At 53.5% G+C, this 17030-nt stretch overlaps 1 protein-coding gene across 3 annotated transcripts in view; it reads right to left on the reverse strand.

Annotated features, from left to right (window-relative positions):
- CCT8 (chaperonin containing TCP1 subunit 8) overlaps positions 1-15688 on the reverse strand; it is an 86104-nt gene extending 70416 nt beyond the window's left edge. Inside the window, exons 1-7 of one of the 3 annotated variants that reach the window (XM_075335027.1) lie at positions 15516-15686; positions 13962-14052; positions 13795-13874; positions 13539-13688; positions 11892-12072; positions 11746-11807; positions 11500-11637 (exon numbers count right to left, since the gene is read on the reverse strand). In XM_075335027.1, the coding sequence (XP_075191142.1) occupies positions 11500-11637; positions 11746-11807; positions 11892-12072; positions 13539-13688; positions 13795-13874; positions 13962-14052; positions 15516-15575 (762 nt within the window). In that variant the 5' untranslated portion in view covers positions 15576-15686. Of the gene's footprint in view, positions 1-11499; positions 11638-11745; positions 11808-11891; positions 12073-13538; positions 13689-13794; positions 13875-13961; positions 14053-15515 lie in introns of all 3 variants that reach the window. The other 2 variants (XM_075335026.1, XM_075335028.1) reach the window with 2 other exon arrangements.
- Between the last annotated feature and the right edge of the window lie 1342 nt (positions 15689-17030).

Consider the following 17030-nt stretch of genomic DNA (forward strand, 5'->3'; position numbering starts at 1 on the left):
AGGGAGAAATACCCTGAGCAGAGCACCATGACAGGAAAATTTTCCACGTCCTGTGGTAGATCTTGACGGACGTTGGTTTCCTAGCTTGTCACATAGTGGCAATGACGTCTTGAGATAACCCTGAAGACGCTAGGATCCAGGACTCAATGGCCACACAGTCAGGTTGAGGGCCGTAGAAATCAGATGGAAAAACGGCCCTTGAGATAGCAAGTCTGGTCGGTCTGGTAGTGCCCACGGTTGGCCGACCGTGAGATGCCACAGATCCGGGTACCACGACCGCCTCGGCCAGTCTGGAGCGACGAGGATGACGCGGCGGCAGTCGGCCCTGATCTTGCGTAACACTCTGGGCAACAGTGCCAGCGGAGGAAACACATAAGGGAGCTGAAACTGCGACCAATCCTGAACTAAGGCGTCTGCCGCCAGAGCTCTGGGATCTTGAGACCGTGCCATGAACGCTGGTACCTTGTTGTTGTGCCAGGACGCCATGAGGTCGACGTCCGGCACCCCCCAGCGGCAACAGATCTCCTGAAACACGTCCGGGTGAAGGGACCATTCCCCTGCGTCCATGCCCTGGCGACTGAGATAATCTGCTTCCCAGTTTTCCACGCCTGGAATGTGAACTGCGGAGATGGTGGAGGCCGTGGCTTCCACCCACATCAAAATCCGTCGGACTTCCTGGAAGGCTTGCCGACTGCGTGTCCCGCCTTGGTGGTTGATGTAAGCCACCGCTGTGGAGTTGTCCGATTGAATTCGGATCTGCTTGCCTTCCAGCCACTGCTGGAAAGCCTCCAGGGCAAGATACACTGCTCTGATTTCCAGGACATTGATCTGGAGTGAGGACTCTTGCTGAGTCCACGTACCCTGGGCCCTGTGGTGGAGAAAAACTGCTCCCCACCCTGACAGACTTGCGTCCGTCATGACCACTGCCCAGGATGTAGGTAGAAAGGATTTCCCCTTCGATAGTGAAGTGGGAAGAAGCCACCACCGAAGAGAAGCTTTGGTTGCTTGAGAAGAAGGGAATTTTGTTACTTACCGTAAATTCCTTTTCTTCTAGCTCCTATTGGGAGACCCAGACGATTGGGTGTATAGCTACTGCCTCCGGAGGCCACACAAAGCACTACACTAAAAAGTGCAAGGCCCCTCCCCTTCTGGCTATACACCTCCCGTGGGATCACGGGTTGCTCAGTTTTAGTGCTAAAGCAAGAAGGAGGAAAGCCAATAACTGGTTTAAACAAATTCACTCCGAGTAACATCGGAGAACTGAAAACCGTTCAACATGAACAACATGTGTACCCGAAAAAAACAAAAATCCCGAAGGACAACAGGGCGGGTGCTGGGTCTCCCAATAGGAGCTAGAAGAAAAGGAATTTACGGTAAGTAACAAAATTCCCTTCTTCTTCGGCGCTCCATTGGGAGACCCAGACGATTGGGACGTCCAAAAGCAGTCCCTGGGTGGGTAAAGAAATACCTCATGTTAGAGCTGCAAAGACAGCCCTCCCCTACGGGGAGGCAACTGCCGCCTGCAGGACTGTTCTACCTAGGCTGGCGTCCGCCGAAGCATAGGTATGCACCTGATAATGTTTGGTGAAAGTGTGCAGACTCGACCAGGTAGCTGCCTGGCACACCTGTTGAGCCGTAGCCTGGTGTCGTAATGCCCAGGACGCACCCACGGCTCTGGTTGAGTGGGCCTTTAGCCCTGCAGGAACCGGAAGCCCAGCAGAACGGTAGGCTTCAAGAATTGGTTCTTTGATCCATCGAGCCAGGGTGGCTTTGGAAGCCTGCGACCCTTTGCGCTTACCAGCGACAAGGACAAAGAGTGCATCGGAGCGGCGCAGGGGCGCCGTGCGGGAAATGTAGATTCTGAGTGCTCTCACCAGATCTAACAAATGTAAATCCTTCTCATACCGATGAACTGCATGAGGACAAAAGGAAGGCAAGGAGATATCCTGATTTAGATGAAAAGAGGATACCACCTTAGGGAGAAACTCCTGAATGGGGCGCAGCACTACCTTGTCCTGGTGGAAGACCAGGAAAGGAGCCTTGGATGACAGCGCTGCTAGCTCAGACACTCTCCGAAGAGATGTGATCGCTACCAGAAAAGCCACTTTCTGTGATAGTCGAGAAAGTGAAACATCCCTCAGAGGCTCGAAGGGCGGCTTCTGGAGGGCAACTAGTACCCTGTTCAGATCCCATGGATCTAACGGCCGCTTGTACGGGGGTACGATATGACAGACCCCCTGCAGGAACGTGCGCACCTTAGAAAGTCGTGCTAGACGCTTCTGAAAAAAGACGGATAGCGCCGAGACTTGCCCTTTAAGGGAGCCGAGCGACAAACCTTTTTCTAACCCAGATTGCAGGAAAGAAAGAAAAGTAGGCAATGCAAATGGCCAGGGAGACACTCCGAGCAGAGCACCAGGATAAGAATATCTTCCACGTTCTGTGGTAGATCTTAGCAGACGTGGGCTTCCTAGCCTGTCTCATGGTGGCAACGACCCCTTGGGATAATCCTGAAGACGCTAGGATCCAGGACTCAATGGCCACACAGTCAGGTTCAGGGCCGCAGAATTCCGATGGAAAAACGGCCCTTGGGACAGTAAGTCTGGTCGGTCTGGTAGTGCCCACGGTTGGCCGACCGTGAGATGCCACAGATCCGGGTACCACGACCTCCTCGGCCAGTCTGGGGCGACGAGTATGACGCGGCTGCAATCGGATCTGATCTTGCGTAGCACTCTGGGCAAGAGTGCCAGAGGTGGAAACACATAAGGGAGCCGGAATTGCGACCAATCTTGCACCAAGGCGTCTACCGCCAGAGCTCTTTGATCGCGAGACCGCGCCATGAAGGTCGGGACCTTGTTGTTGTGCCGAGACGCCATTAGGTCGACATCCGGCACCCCCCAGCGGTGACAGATTTCCTGAAACACGTCTGGGTGAAGGGACCACTCCCCTGCGTCCATACCCTGGCGACTGAGGAAGTCTGCTTCTTAGTTTTCCACGCCCGGGATGTGAACCGCGGATATGGTGGATGCTGTGTCCTCCACCCACATCAGAATCCGGCGGACTTCCTGGAAGGCTTGCCGACTGCGTGTCCCTCCTTGGTGGTTGATGTATGCCACCGCTGTGGAGTTGTCCGACTGAATTCGGATCTGCTTTCCTTCCAGCCACTGCTGGAAGGCTAGTAGGGCCAGATACACTGCCCTGATTTCCAGAACATTGATCTGAAGGGTGGACTCCTGCTGAGTCCACGTACCCTGAGCCCTGTGGTGGAGAAAAACTGCTCCCCACCCTGACAGACTCGCGTCCGTCGTGACTACTGCCCAGGATAGGGGTAGGAAGGATCTTCCCTGTGATAACGAGGTGGGAAGAAGCCACCACTTCAAAGAGTCCTTGGTCGTCTGGGAAAGGGAGACTTCCCTGTCCAGGGATGTTGACTTCCCGTCCCATTGGCGGAGAATGTCCCACTGAAGTGGGCGCAGATGAAACTGCGCAAACGGGACTGCCTCCATTGCTGCCACCATCTTCCCTAGGAAGTGCATGAGGCGCCTTAAGGGGTGCGACTGACCTTGAAGGAGAGACTGCACCCCTGTCTGTAGTGACCGCTGCTTGTCCAGCGGAAGCTTCACTATCGCTGAGAGAGTATGAAACTCCATGCCAAGATACGTTAGTGATTGGGTCGGTGACAAATTGGACTTTGAAAAGTTGATGATCCACCCGAAAGTCTGGAGAGTCTCCAGCGCAACATTCAGGCTGAGTTGGCATGCCTCCTGAGATGGTGCTTTGACAAGCAGATCGTCTAAGTAAGGGATCACCGAGTGTCCCTGAGAGTGCAAGATTGCTACCACTGCCGCCATGACCTTGGTGAAAACCCGTGGGGCTGTCGCCAGACCAAATGGCAGAGCTACGAATTGTAGATGGTCGTCTCCTATCACGAAATGTAGAAAGCGTTGGTGCTCTGTAGCAATCGGCACGTGGAGATAAGCATCTTTGATGTCTATTGATGCAAGGAAATCTCCTTGAGACATTGAGGCAATGACGGAGCGGAGGGATTCCATCCGGAACCGCCTGGCGTTCACATGCTTGTTGAGCAGTTTTAGGTCCAGAACAGGACGGAATGAGCCGTCCTTTTTTGGCACCACAAAGAGATTGGAGTAAAAACCTTGCCCTTGTTCCTGAAGAGGAACAGGGATCACTACTCCTTCTGCTCTTAGAGAGCCCACCGCCTGCAGAAGGGCATCTGCTCGGTCGGGATGTGGGGAAGTTCTGAAGAACCGAGGCGGAGGACGAGAACTGAACTCTATCCTGTACCCGTGAGACAAAATGTCTGTTACCCACCGGTCCTTGACCTGTGGCAGCCAAATGTCGCAAAAGCGGGAGAGCCTGCCACCGACCGAGGATGCGGAGAGAGGAGGCCGAAAGTCATGAGGCAGCCGGCTTGGAAGCGGTTCCTCCGGTTGCTTTCTTGGGGCGTGAGTGAGCCCGCCAGGTATCTGAGCTCCTTTGCTCCTTCTGAGTCTCTTTGGACGAGGAGAATTGGGGCTTGCCCGAGCCTCGAAAGGACCGAAACCTCGACTGCCACTTCCTCTGTTGAGGTTTGCTTGATCTGGGCTGGGGTAAGGAGGAGTCCTTACCCTTGGACTGTTTAATGATTTCAGCCAATTGCTCACCAAACAGTCTGTCTCCAGATAGCGGCAAGCTGGTTAAACATTTCTTGGAAGCAGAATCTGCTTTCCATTCCTTTAACCACAAGGCTCTGCGCAAAACCACAGAGTTGGCGGACGCCATTGAGGTACGGCTCGTAGAGTCCAGTACCGCATTGATAGCGTATGTCGCAAACGCAGACATTTGCGTAGTTAAGGACGCCACTTGCGGCACTGATGGACGTATGATAGAGTCCACCTGTGCCAGACCAGCGGAAATAGCTTGGAGTGCCCACACGGCCGCGAATGCTGGAGCAAACGACGCGCCGATAGCTTCATAGACAGATTTCAACCAAAGGTCCATCTGTCTGTCATTGGCATCTTTAAGTGAAGCCCCATCCTCCACTGCAACTATGGATCTAGCCGCAAGCCTGGATATTGGGGGATCCACCTTTGGACACTGGGTCCAGCGTTTGACCACGTCAGGGGGAAAGGGATAACGTGTATCCTTAAGACGTTTGGAGAAACGCTTGTCTGGATAAGCATGATGTTTCTGGACTGATTCTCTGAAGTCAGAGTGGTCCAGAAAAGTACTCAATTTACGCTTGGGATACAGAAAATGGAACTTCTCCTGCTGTGCAGCTGCCTCCTCTGCTGAAGGGGCTGGGGGAGAAATATCCAACAGTCTATTGATGGCCGCTATAAGGTCATTTACCATTGCGTCACCATCAGGGGTATCTAGATTGAGAGCGGTGTCAGGATTAGACTCCTGATCACCCACCTCTGTCTCCTCATACAGAGACTCTTCTCGCTGAGACCCTGACCAGTGTGATGACGTCGAGGGTCTTTCCCAGCGAGCCCGCTTAGGCTGCCTGGGACTGTCATCCGAGTCAGAGTCTTCAGCCTGTGATGCCTGGGACCCCCTTGAAGTACGGATTAGTTCCAACTGAGGGGGACCGGGGAGCATAGACACAGCAGTGTCCATGGTCTGAGTAACTGGCCTGGACTGCAAGGTCTCAAGGATTTTTGTCATAGTCACAGACATCTTATCAGCAAAAATTGCAAATTCTGTCCCCGTCACCGGGGCAGGGTTCACAGGCGTCTCTGTCTGGGCCACTACTACCATAGACTCTGGCTGCCGAAGTGGCACAGGGATTGAACATTGCACACAATGGGGGTCATTGGAACCTGCCGGTAGATTAGCCCCACATGCGACACAAGCAGTGCATACCGCCTGTGCCTTGGCACCCTTGCGTTGTGCGGATGACATGTTGTTGTCTCCTCAGCAATATAGGGTATAAGCCAAGAAGCGACCGTACAGTGCAATATAAATATATATGGTACAGGGAAAAAGTGCACCAAATAACACTGTGGCACTAGTGGGGCCAGCACTTATGTGCAGCTTACCGCCCGCATAAACGCGGGTGTGTGGTCGCCAGAGCCCCTTGTCTGAGTCCCCCAGAGCCTGTGTCCGTTCTCCAGCCAGACTGCATGCAGGAATGGCTGCCGGCGTCCTGTGGAGAGGGGCGGGCCCTGGGCGTGTTCAGACCAAGAGCGGGAAACTTGCGTCCCCACTGTGCCCAGTGAGAGGGCTGGAGTATGTAAATAAGACTCCAGCCCTCGGCGCTGACTATAGAACAGCGTCTCTCCCTTTCCTTGACAGGGAGGGGGCGGGAACGAAGCGGAGCTAGGCCGCAAAAGCCGGGGACTAGATTTATGAGCGCTGCCGCCGTAAAAGCGCGGTCAGCGCGAGTCCCCGGCGCACTACAAGTCCCAGCCGCGCCGCCGCTCCCGGAGCGGCCGGCGCGGTAGTTCCCAACACATAAAATCACTCAGCTAAGCTGCAGTGACTCTAACCCGAGCGCGCAGCGCTACTGCCCCCGGCGCACTAGCACACCCAGCAAGTCTGGAGTGTGCGTGGCCTGTCTGTGCGGGGACACAGAGTACCTGAATGTTGCAGGGCCTTGTCCCTGACGGTACTCAGCTCCTCCAGCAGGGTCTCTGGGTCTGTGGATGGAGCCCGGCCTCAGGGTTTGGGGGCCGGTAAGATCCCACTTCCACAGAGCCCCTTAGGGGGATGTGGAAGGAAAGCAGCATGTGGGCTCCAGCCTCCGTACCCGCAATGGGTACCTCAACCTTAACAAACCGCAAGTGGGGTGAGAAGGGAGCATGCTGGGGACCCTATATGGGCCCTCTTTTCTTCCATCCGATATAGTCAGCAGCTACTGCTGACTAAACAGTGGAGCTATGCGTGGATGTCTGACCTCCTTCGCACAAAGCTTGAAAACTGAGCAACCCGTGATCCCACGGGAGGTGTATAGCCAGAAGGGGAGGGGCCTTGCACTTTTTAGTGTAGTGCTTTGTGTGGCCTCCGGAGGCAGTAGCTATACACCCAATCGTCTGGGTCTCCCAATGGAGCGCCGAAGAAAGAGAGACGTTTCTGTCGAGAGACGTCGGATTCCTGTCCCATTTGCGTAGGATGTCCCATTGAAGAGGACGCAGATGAAACTGCGCAAAAGGAACTGCCTCCATTGCCGCTACCATCTTCCCTAGGAAGTGCATGAGGCGCCTCAGGGAGTGCGACTGGCCCTGCAGGAGAGATTGCACTCCTGTCTGTAGTGAACGCTGTTTGGTCAGCGGGAGCTTCACTATCGCTGCTAGAGTATGAAACTCCATGCCAAGATATGTTAGCGATTGGGCCGGTGTCAGATTTGACTTTGGAAAATTGATAATCCACCCGAAACTCTGGAGAGTTTTTAGAGTAGCGTTGAGGCTGTGTTGGCATGCCTCTTGAGAGGGAGCCTTGACCAGCAGATCGTCCAAGTAAGGAATCACTGAGTGACCCCGAGAGTGGAGTACCGCTACTACTGAAGCCATGACCTTGGTGAAGACCCGTGGGGCTGTCGCCAGGCCGAACGGCAGTGCCACGAACTGCAGGTGCTCGTGTCCTACTGCAAAGCGCAGGAAGCGCTGATGCTCTGCAGCAATCGGTACGTGGAGATAAGCATCTTTGATATCGATCGATGCGAGGAAATCTCCTTGGGACATTGAGGCGATGACGGAGCGGAGGGATTCCATCCGGAACCGCCTGGTCTTCACGTGTTTGTTGAGTAGTTTCAGGTCCAGGACAGGACGGAAAGACCCGTCCTTCTTTGGAACCACAAACAGGTTGGAGTAAAAACCGTGACCCTGTTGCTGAATCGGCACAGGGACCACCACTCCTTCCGCCTTTAGAGTGCCTACCACCTGCAAAAGAGCATCGGCTCGCTCGGGAGGCGGAGAAGTTTTGAAGAATCGAGCCGGAGGACGAGAGCTGAACTCTATCCTGTAACCGTGAGACAGAATGTCTCTCACCCACCGGTCTTGTACCTGTGGCAGCCAGATGTCGCTAAAGCGGGAGAGCCTGCCACCGACCGAGGATGCGGTGTGAAGTGGCTGCAAGTCATGAGGAAGCCGCCTTGGTAGCGGCACCTCCGGCGGTCTTTTTAGGCCTCGGTGGGGGTCTGTTCGGTTTGGGCTGGGGCAAGGATGTATCCTTTCCCTTGGATTGTTTGATGATTTCATCCAAACGCTCGCCAAACAATCTGTCGCCAGAAATTGGCAAACTGGTTAATCGCTTTTTGGAAGCAAAATCTGCTTTCCATTCCCGTAGCCACAAGGCCCTGCGGAGTACCACCGAATTGTCGGCTGCAACCGCCGTCCGGCTCGCAGAGTCCAGGACAGCATTAATAGCGTAAGACGCCAAGCCGAGGTCTGAGTGGTAATGGACGCCACTTGTGGTGCGGACGTGCGTGTGGCTGCTTCAATTTGCGCTTGACCTGCTGAGATAGCTTGCAGCGCCAATACAGCTGCGAATGCTGGGGCAAAAGAAGCGCCTATAGCTTCATAGATGGATTTCAACCAGAGCTCCATCTGCCTGTCAGTGGCATCTTTGAGTGAAGCCCCATCTTCCACTGTCTGGAGATTGGAGGATCCACTTTGGGACACTGAGTCCAACTTTTAACCACGTCAGGGGGAAAAGGATAACGTGTATCCTTAAGACGCTTAGAAAAAACGCTTATCCGGACAAGCATGGTGATTCTGGACTGCCTCTCTGAAATCAGAGTGGTCCAGAAACATACTCTGTGTACGCTTGGGGAACCTGAAACGGAATTTCTCCTGTGAGAAGCCGCCTCCTCTGCCGGAGGAGCTGAGGGAGAAATATCCAGCATTTGATTGATGGACGCAATAAGATCGTTCACTATGGCGTCCCCGTCTGGAGTATTAAGATTGAGAGCGCCCTCAGGATCAGAATCCTGATCAACTGTTTCCGCTTCATCAATCCGAGATTCCCCTCGCTGAGACCCTGAACAATATGATGATGTTGAGGGAAAATCTAAGCGAGCTCGCTTAGCCGGTCTGGGGCTGGGGTCTGTGTCAGAACCCTCAGCCTGGGATCTATTAGATACCCCGGGAGGACCTTGTTGGTCCAACTGAGGGGGGCCAGGGAACACAGATTCAACAGAGTCCCTGTGCTGAGATATCGGCCTGGACTGCAAGGCTTCTAGTATCTTAGCCATAGTGTCAGAGAGTTTTGCAAACTCTGTCCCTGTCACCTGGACATTGTCAGCAGGTGGCTCCCCCTGGGCCCCTCTTAGCAGAGGCTCTGGCTGAGTAAGTGACACAGGGCCCGAGCACTGTACACAATGAGGGTCAGTGGAACCTGCCGGTCGTACATGCGGCGCAGGCAGCATAATAAGCCTGTGTTTTGGCACCCCTGCCTTTTGTGGGCGCCATGCTATTATCTTCCCTAAGCAACACAATAGGGTATATAGCCAGAATCAACTGTGCACCATACAGTGTAAATTGTATAGTTACACTACTGCACAAATGGGGCTAGCACCACAGGTGCTGTTTACCACCCGCTTAAAAGCGGTTGTGAGGCCACCGAAGTCCCTCAGACTTTGTCCCCCTCTGCTGCGTCCAAGGAGCTGACAGGAATGGCTGCCGGCGTCCTGAGGAGAGAGGGGAGTCGTGGGCGTGGCCCAGAAAGTGCGGGAACTGGTGCCTGCACTGTGCACAGTGAGGGGAGTGGAGTATGCAAAGCATGCTCCAGCCCTCCGTGCTGCTCGTTCTGTGCAGCGTCCCGCCCTTCCCCTGCCTGTCAGGGGTGAGGGCGGGAGGAAAAGGAGACCAGGCCGCAAGTCAAGCCGGGGACTGTAGTAATAAGCGCTGCCGCCGTATAAGCGCGGCCAGCGCGGAAGTCCCCGGCGCACTACAAGTCCCAGCCGCGCCACAGTGTTCTGTGGCAGCGGCGGATAGCGCGGCGGTCCCTATACATAAACACACTCAGCAACGCTGAGTGTGTAATGGCACATTAAACCCTGTGAGCGCCGCGGTCCCCGGCGTACTAGCACACCCAGCAAAGCTGCAGTGTTGCTGTGCGCGGACCCTACAGGGATACAGAGTACCTTACAGCAGCAGGGCCATGTCCCTGAACGGTACCCGGCTCCTATCCAGCAGGCTCCACAGGAGATGTGGATGAAGCACGGTCTCCTGTGCCTGGAGACCGATAGGATCCCACTTCACCCAGAGCCCTGAGGGGGATGGGGAAGGAAAACAGCATGTGGGCTCCAGCCTCCGTACCCGCAATGGATACCTCAACCTTAACAACACCGCCGACAAAAGTGGGGTGAGAAGGGAGCATGCTGGGGGCTCTATATGAGCCCACTTTTCTTCCATCCGACATAGTCAGCAGCTGCTGCTGACTAATCTGTGGAGCTGTGCGTGCATGTCTGCCTCCTTCGCACAAAGCAAAAAACTGGGGAGCCCGTGGGAGCACGGGAGTGTATAGGCAGAAGGGGAGGGGCTTAACACTTTTGAGTGTAATACTTTGTGCGGCCTCCGGAGGCATAGCCTATACACCCAATTGTCTGGGTCTCCCAATAGAGCGACAAAGAAATGCACTAGGCCGCAAAAGCCGGGGACTAAAGTTAAAACCGCGGCCGGCCAGCAGGCGCTGTCGGCGCGGTAGTCCCGGTCTCATAACAAACACCGCAGTCGCTGCAGCGTCTGAGGCCAAGGTGCTCCATGCACCGTCCCCAAGGGGACACAGAGTACCTGTAGTTGCAGGGCCCTGTCCCTGATGATACTCAGTCTCCTGTCCGGCAGATTCCCCCAGGGGCTGCGGAGGGAGCACGGTCCCAGTGTATGGTGACCGGTTAGGATCCCACTTCTCCCAGAGCCCCTAAGGGATGGGGAAGTAAAACGGCATGTGGCTCCAGCCTGTGTACCCGCAATGGGTACCTCAACCTTAACAACACCGCCGACTTAGTGGGGTGAGAAGGGAGCATGCCGGGGGCCCTGTTAGGGGCCCTCTTTTCTTCCATCCGATATAATCAGCAGCTGCTGCTGACTAACATGGGAGCATGAGTGCATGTGTGCCTCCTTCAACACAAAGCATAAAACTGAGGAGCCCGTGATGCACGGGGGGGTGTATAGGCAGAGGGGAGGGGTTACACTTTTTAAAGTGTAATACTTTGTGTGGCCTCCGGAGACAGAAGCTATACACCCAATTGTCTGGGTCTCCCAATGGAGCGACAAAGAAACTACAACTCATACGGCGATGTCACCGGAAAAATAAAGCTATGGCTCCTGAAAGAAAGGTGGGAGAACCAAGGTGCAAAAATGAGGACTGGCCGTAGGGGTATGGAGTTGAAGGGGTCTCCCGACAATAATGCACATGGGAACACAAACTTCATGGAAATTTTGTTTTTGGTCACATATGAACCCTCAAGCGGCCCACACAGAACAACGCCACAAAAGGGGTCTGTGCCAAATGTCTGGGCTGTGTGCCCTGCTGGAGATCTATGTACGCACCACGTACCTTTGTCTCGGTGACCATGCCATCAAACGGACAGGAATAGACGGCGATTTTGCCATCTTTCACAGACGTGATATCCCCTTCGGTCTCCTTCTTGAACACCATACCGTGCAGGACCGACGACGCGCAGACACCAGAACCCTGGGAAGGAAGTCACACATTATATATACATACATATATATATATATACATAGATCTATATCTATCAGTACAGGCCATGCGATGGGTGCATTTAGGAGATGGACTCACCAGGATTTTGCAAACTCGGATGCCATCAACATTGAAATGTCCAGACTCGGGGAGGATGGAGACTAGATAAAAATATAAAAGAAATAATGTCAGGAAGGTTTTCCAGAGACGAGTCACTCAGTACATGGATGTGTGCCGTGTCTCACCACAGGCCTGGGCTATCAGTTTGGACAGGAAGGCCTCGTTGCCATATTGCTTGCTCATGATGGAGGTTTGCAGGAGGGCGGCAGCTTCATCCAGGTCGCGGAGGTTCTTGGCGGAGCTGCACACCAGATCAGGGAGGATCTCCAGCGCTTTCTTACAGGCCTTCTCATAGCCTTCAATCACCTGGACATGTACAAGGTTAAAGAATAAGATCCGCTGCGGGATATACTACACGGGGAGCACAACACTGCAGATTAGGCCGGTGTCACACTTGCGAGTGCCTCACATGTATCTCGCGCGAGTCTCACGTTGCATCACCCGTCACGGACTCACACTCTCCGGACAGGAGAGTCTCAGCTGCATAGAGATGCATGCAACCGACCCGCTCCTGTGAGGAGAGTAAGTCCGTGCCGGGTGATGCAACGCAAGACACACGCGAGGCACTCACAAGTGTGACACCGGCCTAAGTGTCCAACCAACAAATTCCATTCCAGAAACCCTCGACAGACCCTGTATTATTCTCCATGCCAGACAAACCCTTATGCACCTTCTTCTTGATCGGTCGCACTTTGTAACTGCTGCAGATGATCACGTTCTAATAAATGATGGATGAATATGGCAGGAGGCCGGACTTGATCTGCACATAATACGGGGGCCCCTGTGTATTCTAATCGACATTCTGATGTTTTATGCCAATCACATGCTAATTATTAATATTTATGTAATATTTGTGCCATGTTTTCCTTTTCTTGCTCGGAAGGGTCTCATCTCCTTAAGTGATAGGATATATCAATTCAGTATCAGTTGATGTTCGATCTCTGAAATTCGCACCAATCATGAGAACTAAGGGGCTGACGTACGGCTGCTACATTGTTACCCAAAGAGTGGCGCTCCTGGCCACCAATGTGCAAACAACCACAGCTGCCGCCACATTTACTCGGATGAGGGAAAAAATAGGGATTGGGCGCCAAATCAGTGTTGCGTCCCGTCCATTTTCAGTAGTCAGGGTCCATTGATCACATATAGAATTGGTGCAAATGACTTTGCAGAACCTAGTCCATCAGTGATCTGAAGCTCTCAAGACAGAAGCCCTAAGGACCACCTGCTACCTCCCACCCTCCGTGCCTTCTCCGTGGACTTTCCGGCCACATTTTTATCTCATATCAACAGTGACATGGCACCCGCTGGCTAATCCAAGCCGCGGACACCAGGAGTTGGATCTCAGGGGTCCCCGTCTGACGGCCGCAGATTACTGAGGTGATCGATTAACTGGGCTCTGCAAAACGATTGTCACCCAGTCTAATGACAACCTAACGATACACCGACACTATAGAAGATGGGAATACTTGTATGATCCCAATTACTAAGGCCAACCATGTAAAAACAAGATAGCGCCCCCATCAGCCTGCAGGGCTGCAATACTGGACCTTATTTAGAGTAGGCTGGACAGTGCACAGCAGACCCCCCCCCCCACCCCCAATCAATTGTCTCCTTATACTTTAGTGCCAAATTGCCCATAGTCAGAGCCCCAGCTATCCTTTAACACTACTTTGCACCATGTATTTCTATATAGGTGTCACGAGTCCAGTAGTTCTAGTGTTAAATGGGGAGGACAAGTAGCCATTTGTGTGAGAGGAGAGAAGCCGCACCTCAGACACGGAGAGCCCCATCCTCAGCAGCTCCTCCGCCAGCTCAAGGAGCGCTCCGGCAAACACCAGCACGAAATTCGTGCCATCTCCGACCTCCTGCTCCTGCATGTGTGACGCCATCACAATCATCTTTGCGGCTGGGTGCTGGACCTAATATATCCAAAAACAATAAAAGTGACATTAGTGACTACCGGTAAAATTGTACAAGAATGATCTCAGCCCCCTTGTTACACCGCAGCTAGGTCTGAGCGCTCACCTCCAGCTCCCGGATGATGGTGGCCGCGTCGTTTGTAACAAACAGCTTCTCCAGGTGATTAATAACCATTTTGTTCATCCCTGAAAATGAAGAAGAAACAAGAAATAGGTTAATAGTCAGTGACTAAGTATCGGTATGGATGGAAGGGGAAAAGGAGGATTGGGTACCATTTGGTCCATACGCGGTTCGGGTCGTCTGGGCAAGTTCTTTGCAGGCCTGGATGTTCCTGAATACGGCTTCTTCTAACCCGGAATAATGCTGCAAAAAGGACGTGGAGATGATAAATCAAAAGAAGTAAAAACCCGACCAATATAAATAATAATGTGCTGTTCAAGCTCCATACACAATATGTACAGTAAAGGTAGACATTGGAGGAGGCGTCACTGCTGCTGGGAGCACAGGACATGTACAGTAAGGTAGAAGTGGAGGAGGCGTCACTGCTGCTGGGAGCACAGGACATGTACAGTAAGGTAGAAGTGGAGGAGGCGTCACTGCTGCTGGGAGCACAGGACATGTACATTAAGGTAGTGGAGGAGGCGTCACTGCTGCTGGGAGCACAGGACATGTACATTAAGGTAGAGGTGGAGGAGGCGTCACTGCTGCTGGGAGCACAGGACATGTACAGTAAGGTAGAAGTGGAGGAGGCGTCACTGCTGCTGGGAGCACAGGACATGTACAGTAAGGTAGAGGTGGAGGAGGCGTCACTGCTGCTGGGAGCACAGGACATGTACAGTAAGGTAGAGGTGGAGGAAGCGTTACTGCTGCTGGGAGCACAGGACATGTACAGTAAGGTAGAGGTGGAGGAGGCGTTACTGCTGCTGGGAGCACAGGACATGTATAGTAAGGTAGAGGTGGAGGAGGCGTCACTGCTGCTGGGAGCACAGGACATGTATAGTAAGGTAGAGGTGGAGGAGGCGTCACTGCTGCTGGGAGCACAGGACATGTACAGTAAGGTAGAGGTGGAGTCGTCGTCACTGCTGCTGGGAGCACAGGACATGTATAGTAAGGTAGAGGTGGAGGAGGCGTCCCTGCTGCTGGGAGCACAGGACATGTACAGTAAGGTAGAAGTGGAGGAGGCGTCCCTGCTGCTGGGAGCACAGGACATGTACAGTAAGGTAGAGGTGGAGGAGGCGTCCCTGCTGCTGGGAGCACAGGACATGTACAGTAAGGTAGAAGAGCTATAAGAAGGGGCAGACAATCCCACTTGTCTTGTTGTCAGATCGATCTCCCAATTATTCCATTATTCCAGTTTTTCCATAATGACTAATGGTCGTCATTGTGAGAGGACGCGGTTATTGACAGTACCATCCTGTACGGTTTATGTGCCGCCTCATAGTGCACATTCACTATGGGAAGACGGCTGCCGTAGAGACATACTACATCACATACACACCCAACACTGAGAACACGAGCACAAGCCCGCACACATCTGAGAGGGGAGAAAAAGGATGAAGGATGAGAGGACGACTCAACTGCCATAAAAGGACATTTTTCTTAAACTGTCCCTTTAATTAAAGGGGTTTTGCATGATCATCGCTGTGTATTGATTGGTCAGGTCTGGCGGGCGCTGTCAGTCCCCACAGACCAGAGCAATAGATGAGCGATCGCCTGCGGTACTGCGTCCTGTCATATAAGATGTGGCCGTTATCCCCGGCCTGTTCTGGAAGCTTCCATGTGCCGCACATGGCGCCTCTCCCCGCCCAGACACCAGCTCTCGTTACCTTGGCTCCATCTTTGAGCATCTGGGCAAAGCCCGGGGCCTTCGGGACGTGCAGCGCCATGTGTGCGGCTCCGGTGTCCGGGGAGACAGAGACAAGCGACGCGCTCACACCCGGCGAGAAGACGGGAGGGGCGGAGACAAAGACGGCTACCCACAACACCCTGCGGCTCAGACCTGAGCAGCCGCAGCGCCGAACGATGGATCAGAACAAGCAGCGGGAACAGTGGAGGCAATAGAGGAAGTGGCGCTCTGATCGATGCGCTCCGGGTGCCGCTACTTACTGTGCAGGCAGCGTGGTCTAGGTGTGCACTGCGCACAAAGAACGAGACTGAATGGAGCCGTGGTGCGCATGTGCAAACCTGTCATTGTCTATGGGGCTGCTGAGCGCTCTGATGTCCTATAGAGAATGACTGGTGCAAAGACCGAGCATGCGCACTACGGCTCCATTCAGGACTGGGTGCAGAGCCCCATTCTTAGCATCCCAGAGGCAGGAGCAATCACCAAGAAGTCCTGTATTTTGTGTATTTTATTTTAAGGGGGGGGGAGGAGGGGAATAGCCCTATAAATAGGTTTTCTGACAACTAAGAAATAGGTGTGGGCAGGGGCGGCCACTGAGAGCAAAGGGCCCCTGTGCAAGAATTGTGTATGCCCCCCCCCCCCAAAACAGATCTACCGCTCCATACTGCCCCCTATGCTCCCACTTATCCATACTGCCCCCTATGCTCCCACTTATCCATACTGCCCCCTATGCTCCCACTTATCCATAATGCCCCCTATGCTCCCACTTATCCATAATGCCCCCTATGCTCCCACTTATCCACACTTCCCTCTATGCTCCCACTTATCCATGTGCCCCCTATGCTCCCACTTATCCATGTGCCCCCTATGCTCCCACTTATCCATAATGCCCCCTATGCTCCCACTTATCCATAATGCCCCCTATGCTCCCACTTATCCATACTGCCCCCTATGCTCCCACTTATCCATAATGCCCCCTATGCTCCCACTTATCCATAATGCCCCCTATGCTCCCACTTATCCATAATGCCCCCTATGCTCCCACTTATCCATAAAGCCCCCTATGCTCCCACTTATCCATACTGCCCCCTATGCTCCCACTTATCCATAATGCCCCCTATGCTCCCACTTATCCATAATGCCCCCTATGCTCCCACTTATCCATAAAGCCCTCTATGCTCCCACTTATCCACACTTCCCTCTATGCTCCCACTTATCCATGTGCCCCCTATGCTCCCACTTATCCATGTGCCCCCTATGCTCCCACTTATCCATGTGCCCCCTATGCTCCCACTTATCCATGTGCCCCCTATGCTCCCACTTATCCATGTGCCCCCTATGCTCCCACTTATACACACTTCCCTCTATGCTCCCACTTATCCATAATGCCCCCTATGCTCCCACTTATCCATACTGCCCTCTATGCTCCCACTTATCCATACTGACCCCTATGCTCCCACTTATCCATAATGCCCCCTATGCTCCCACTTATCCATAA

Source organism: Anomaloglossus baeobatrachus, chromosome 2 (assembly GCF_048569485.1).
Source record: "Anomaloglossus baeobatrachus isolate aAnoBae1 chromosome 2, aAnoBae1.hap1, whole genome shotgun sequence".
Taxonomy (NCBI): Eukaryota; Metazoa; Chordata; class Amphibia; order Anura; family Aromobatidae; genus Anomaloglossus; species Anomaloglossus baeobatrachus.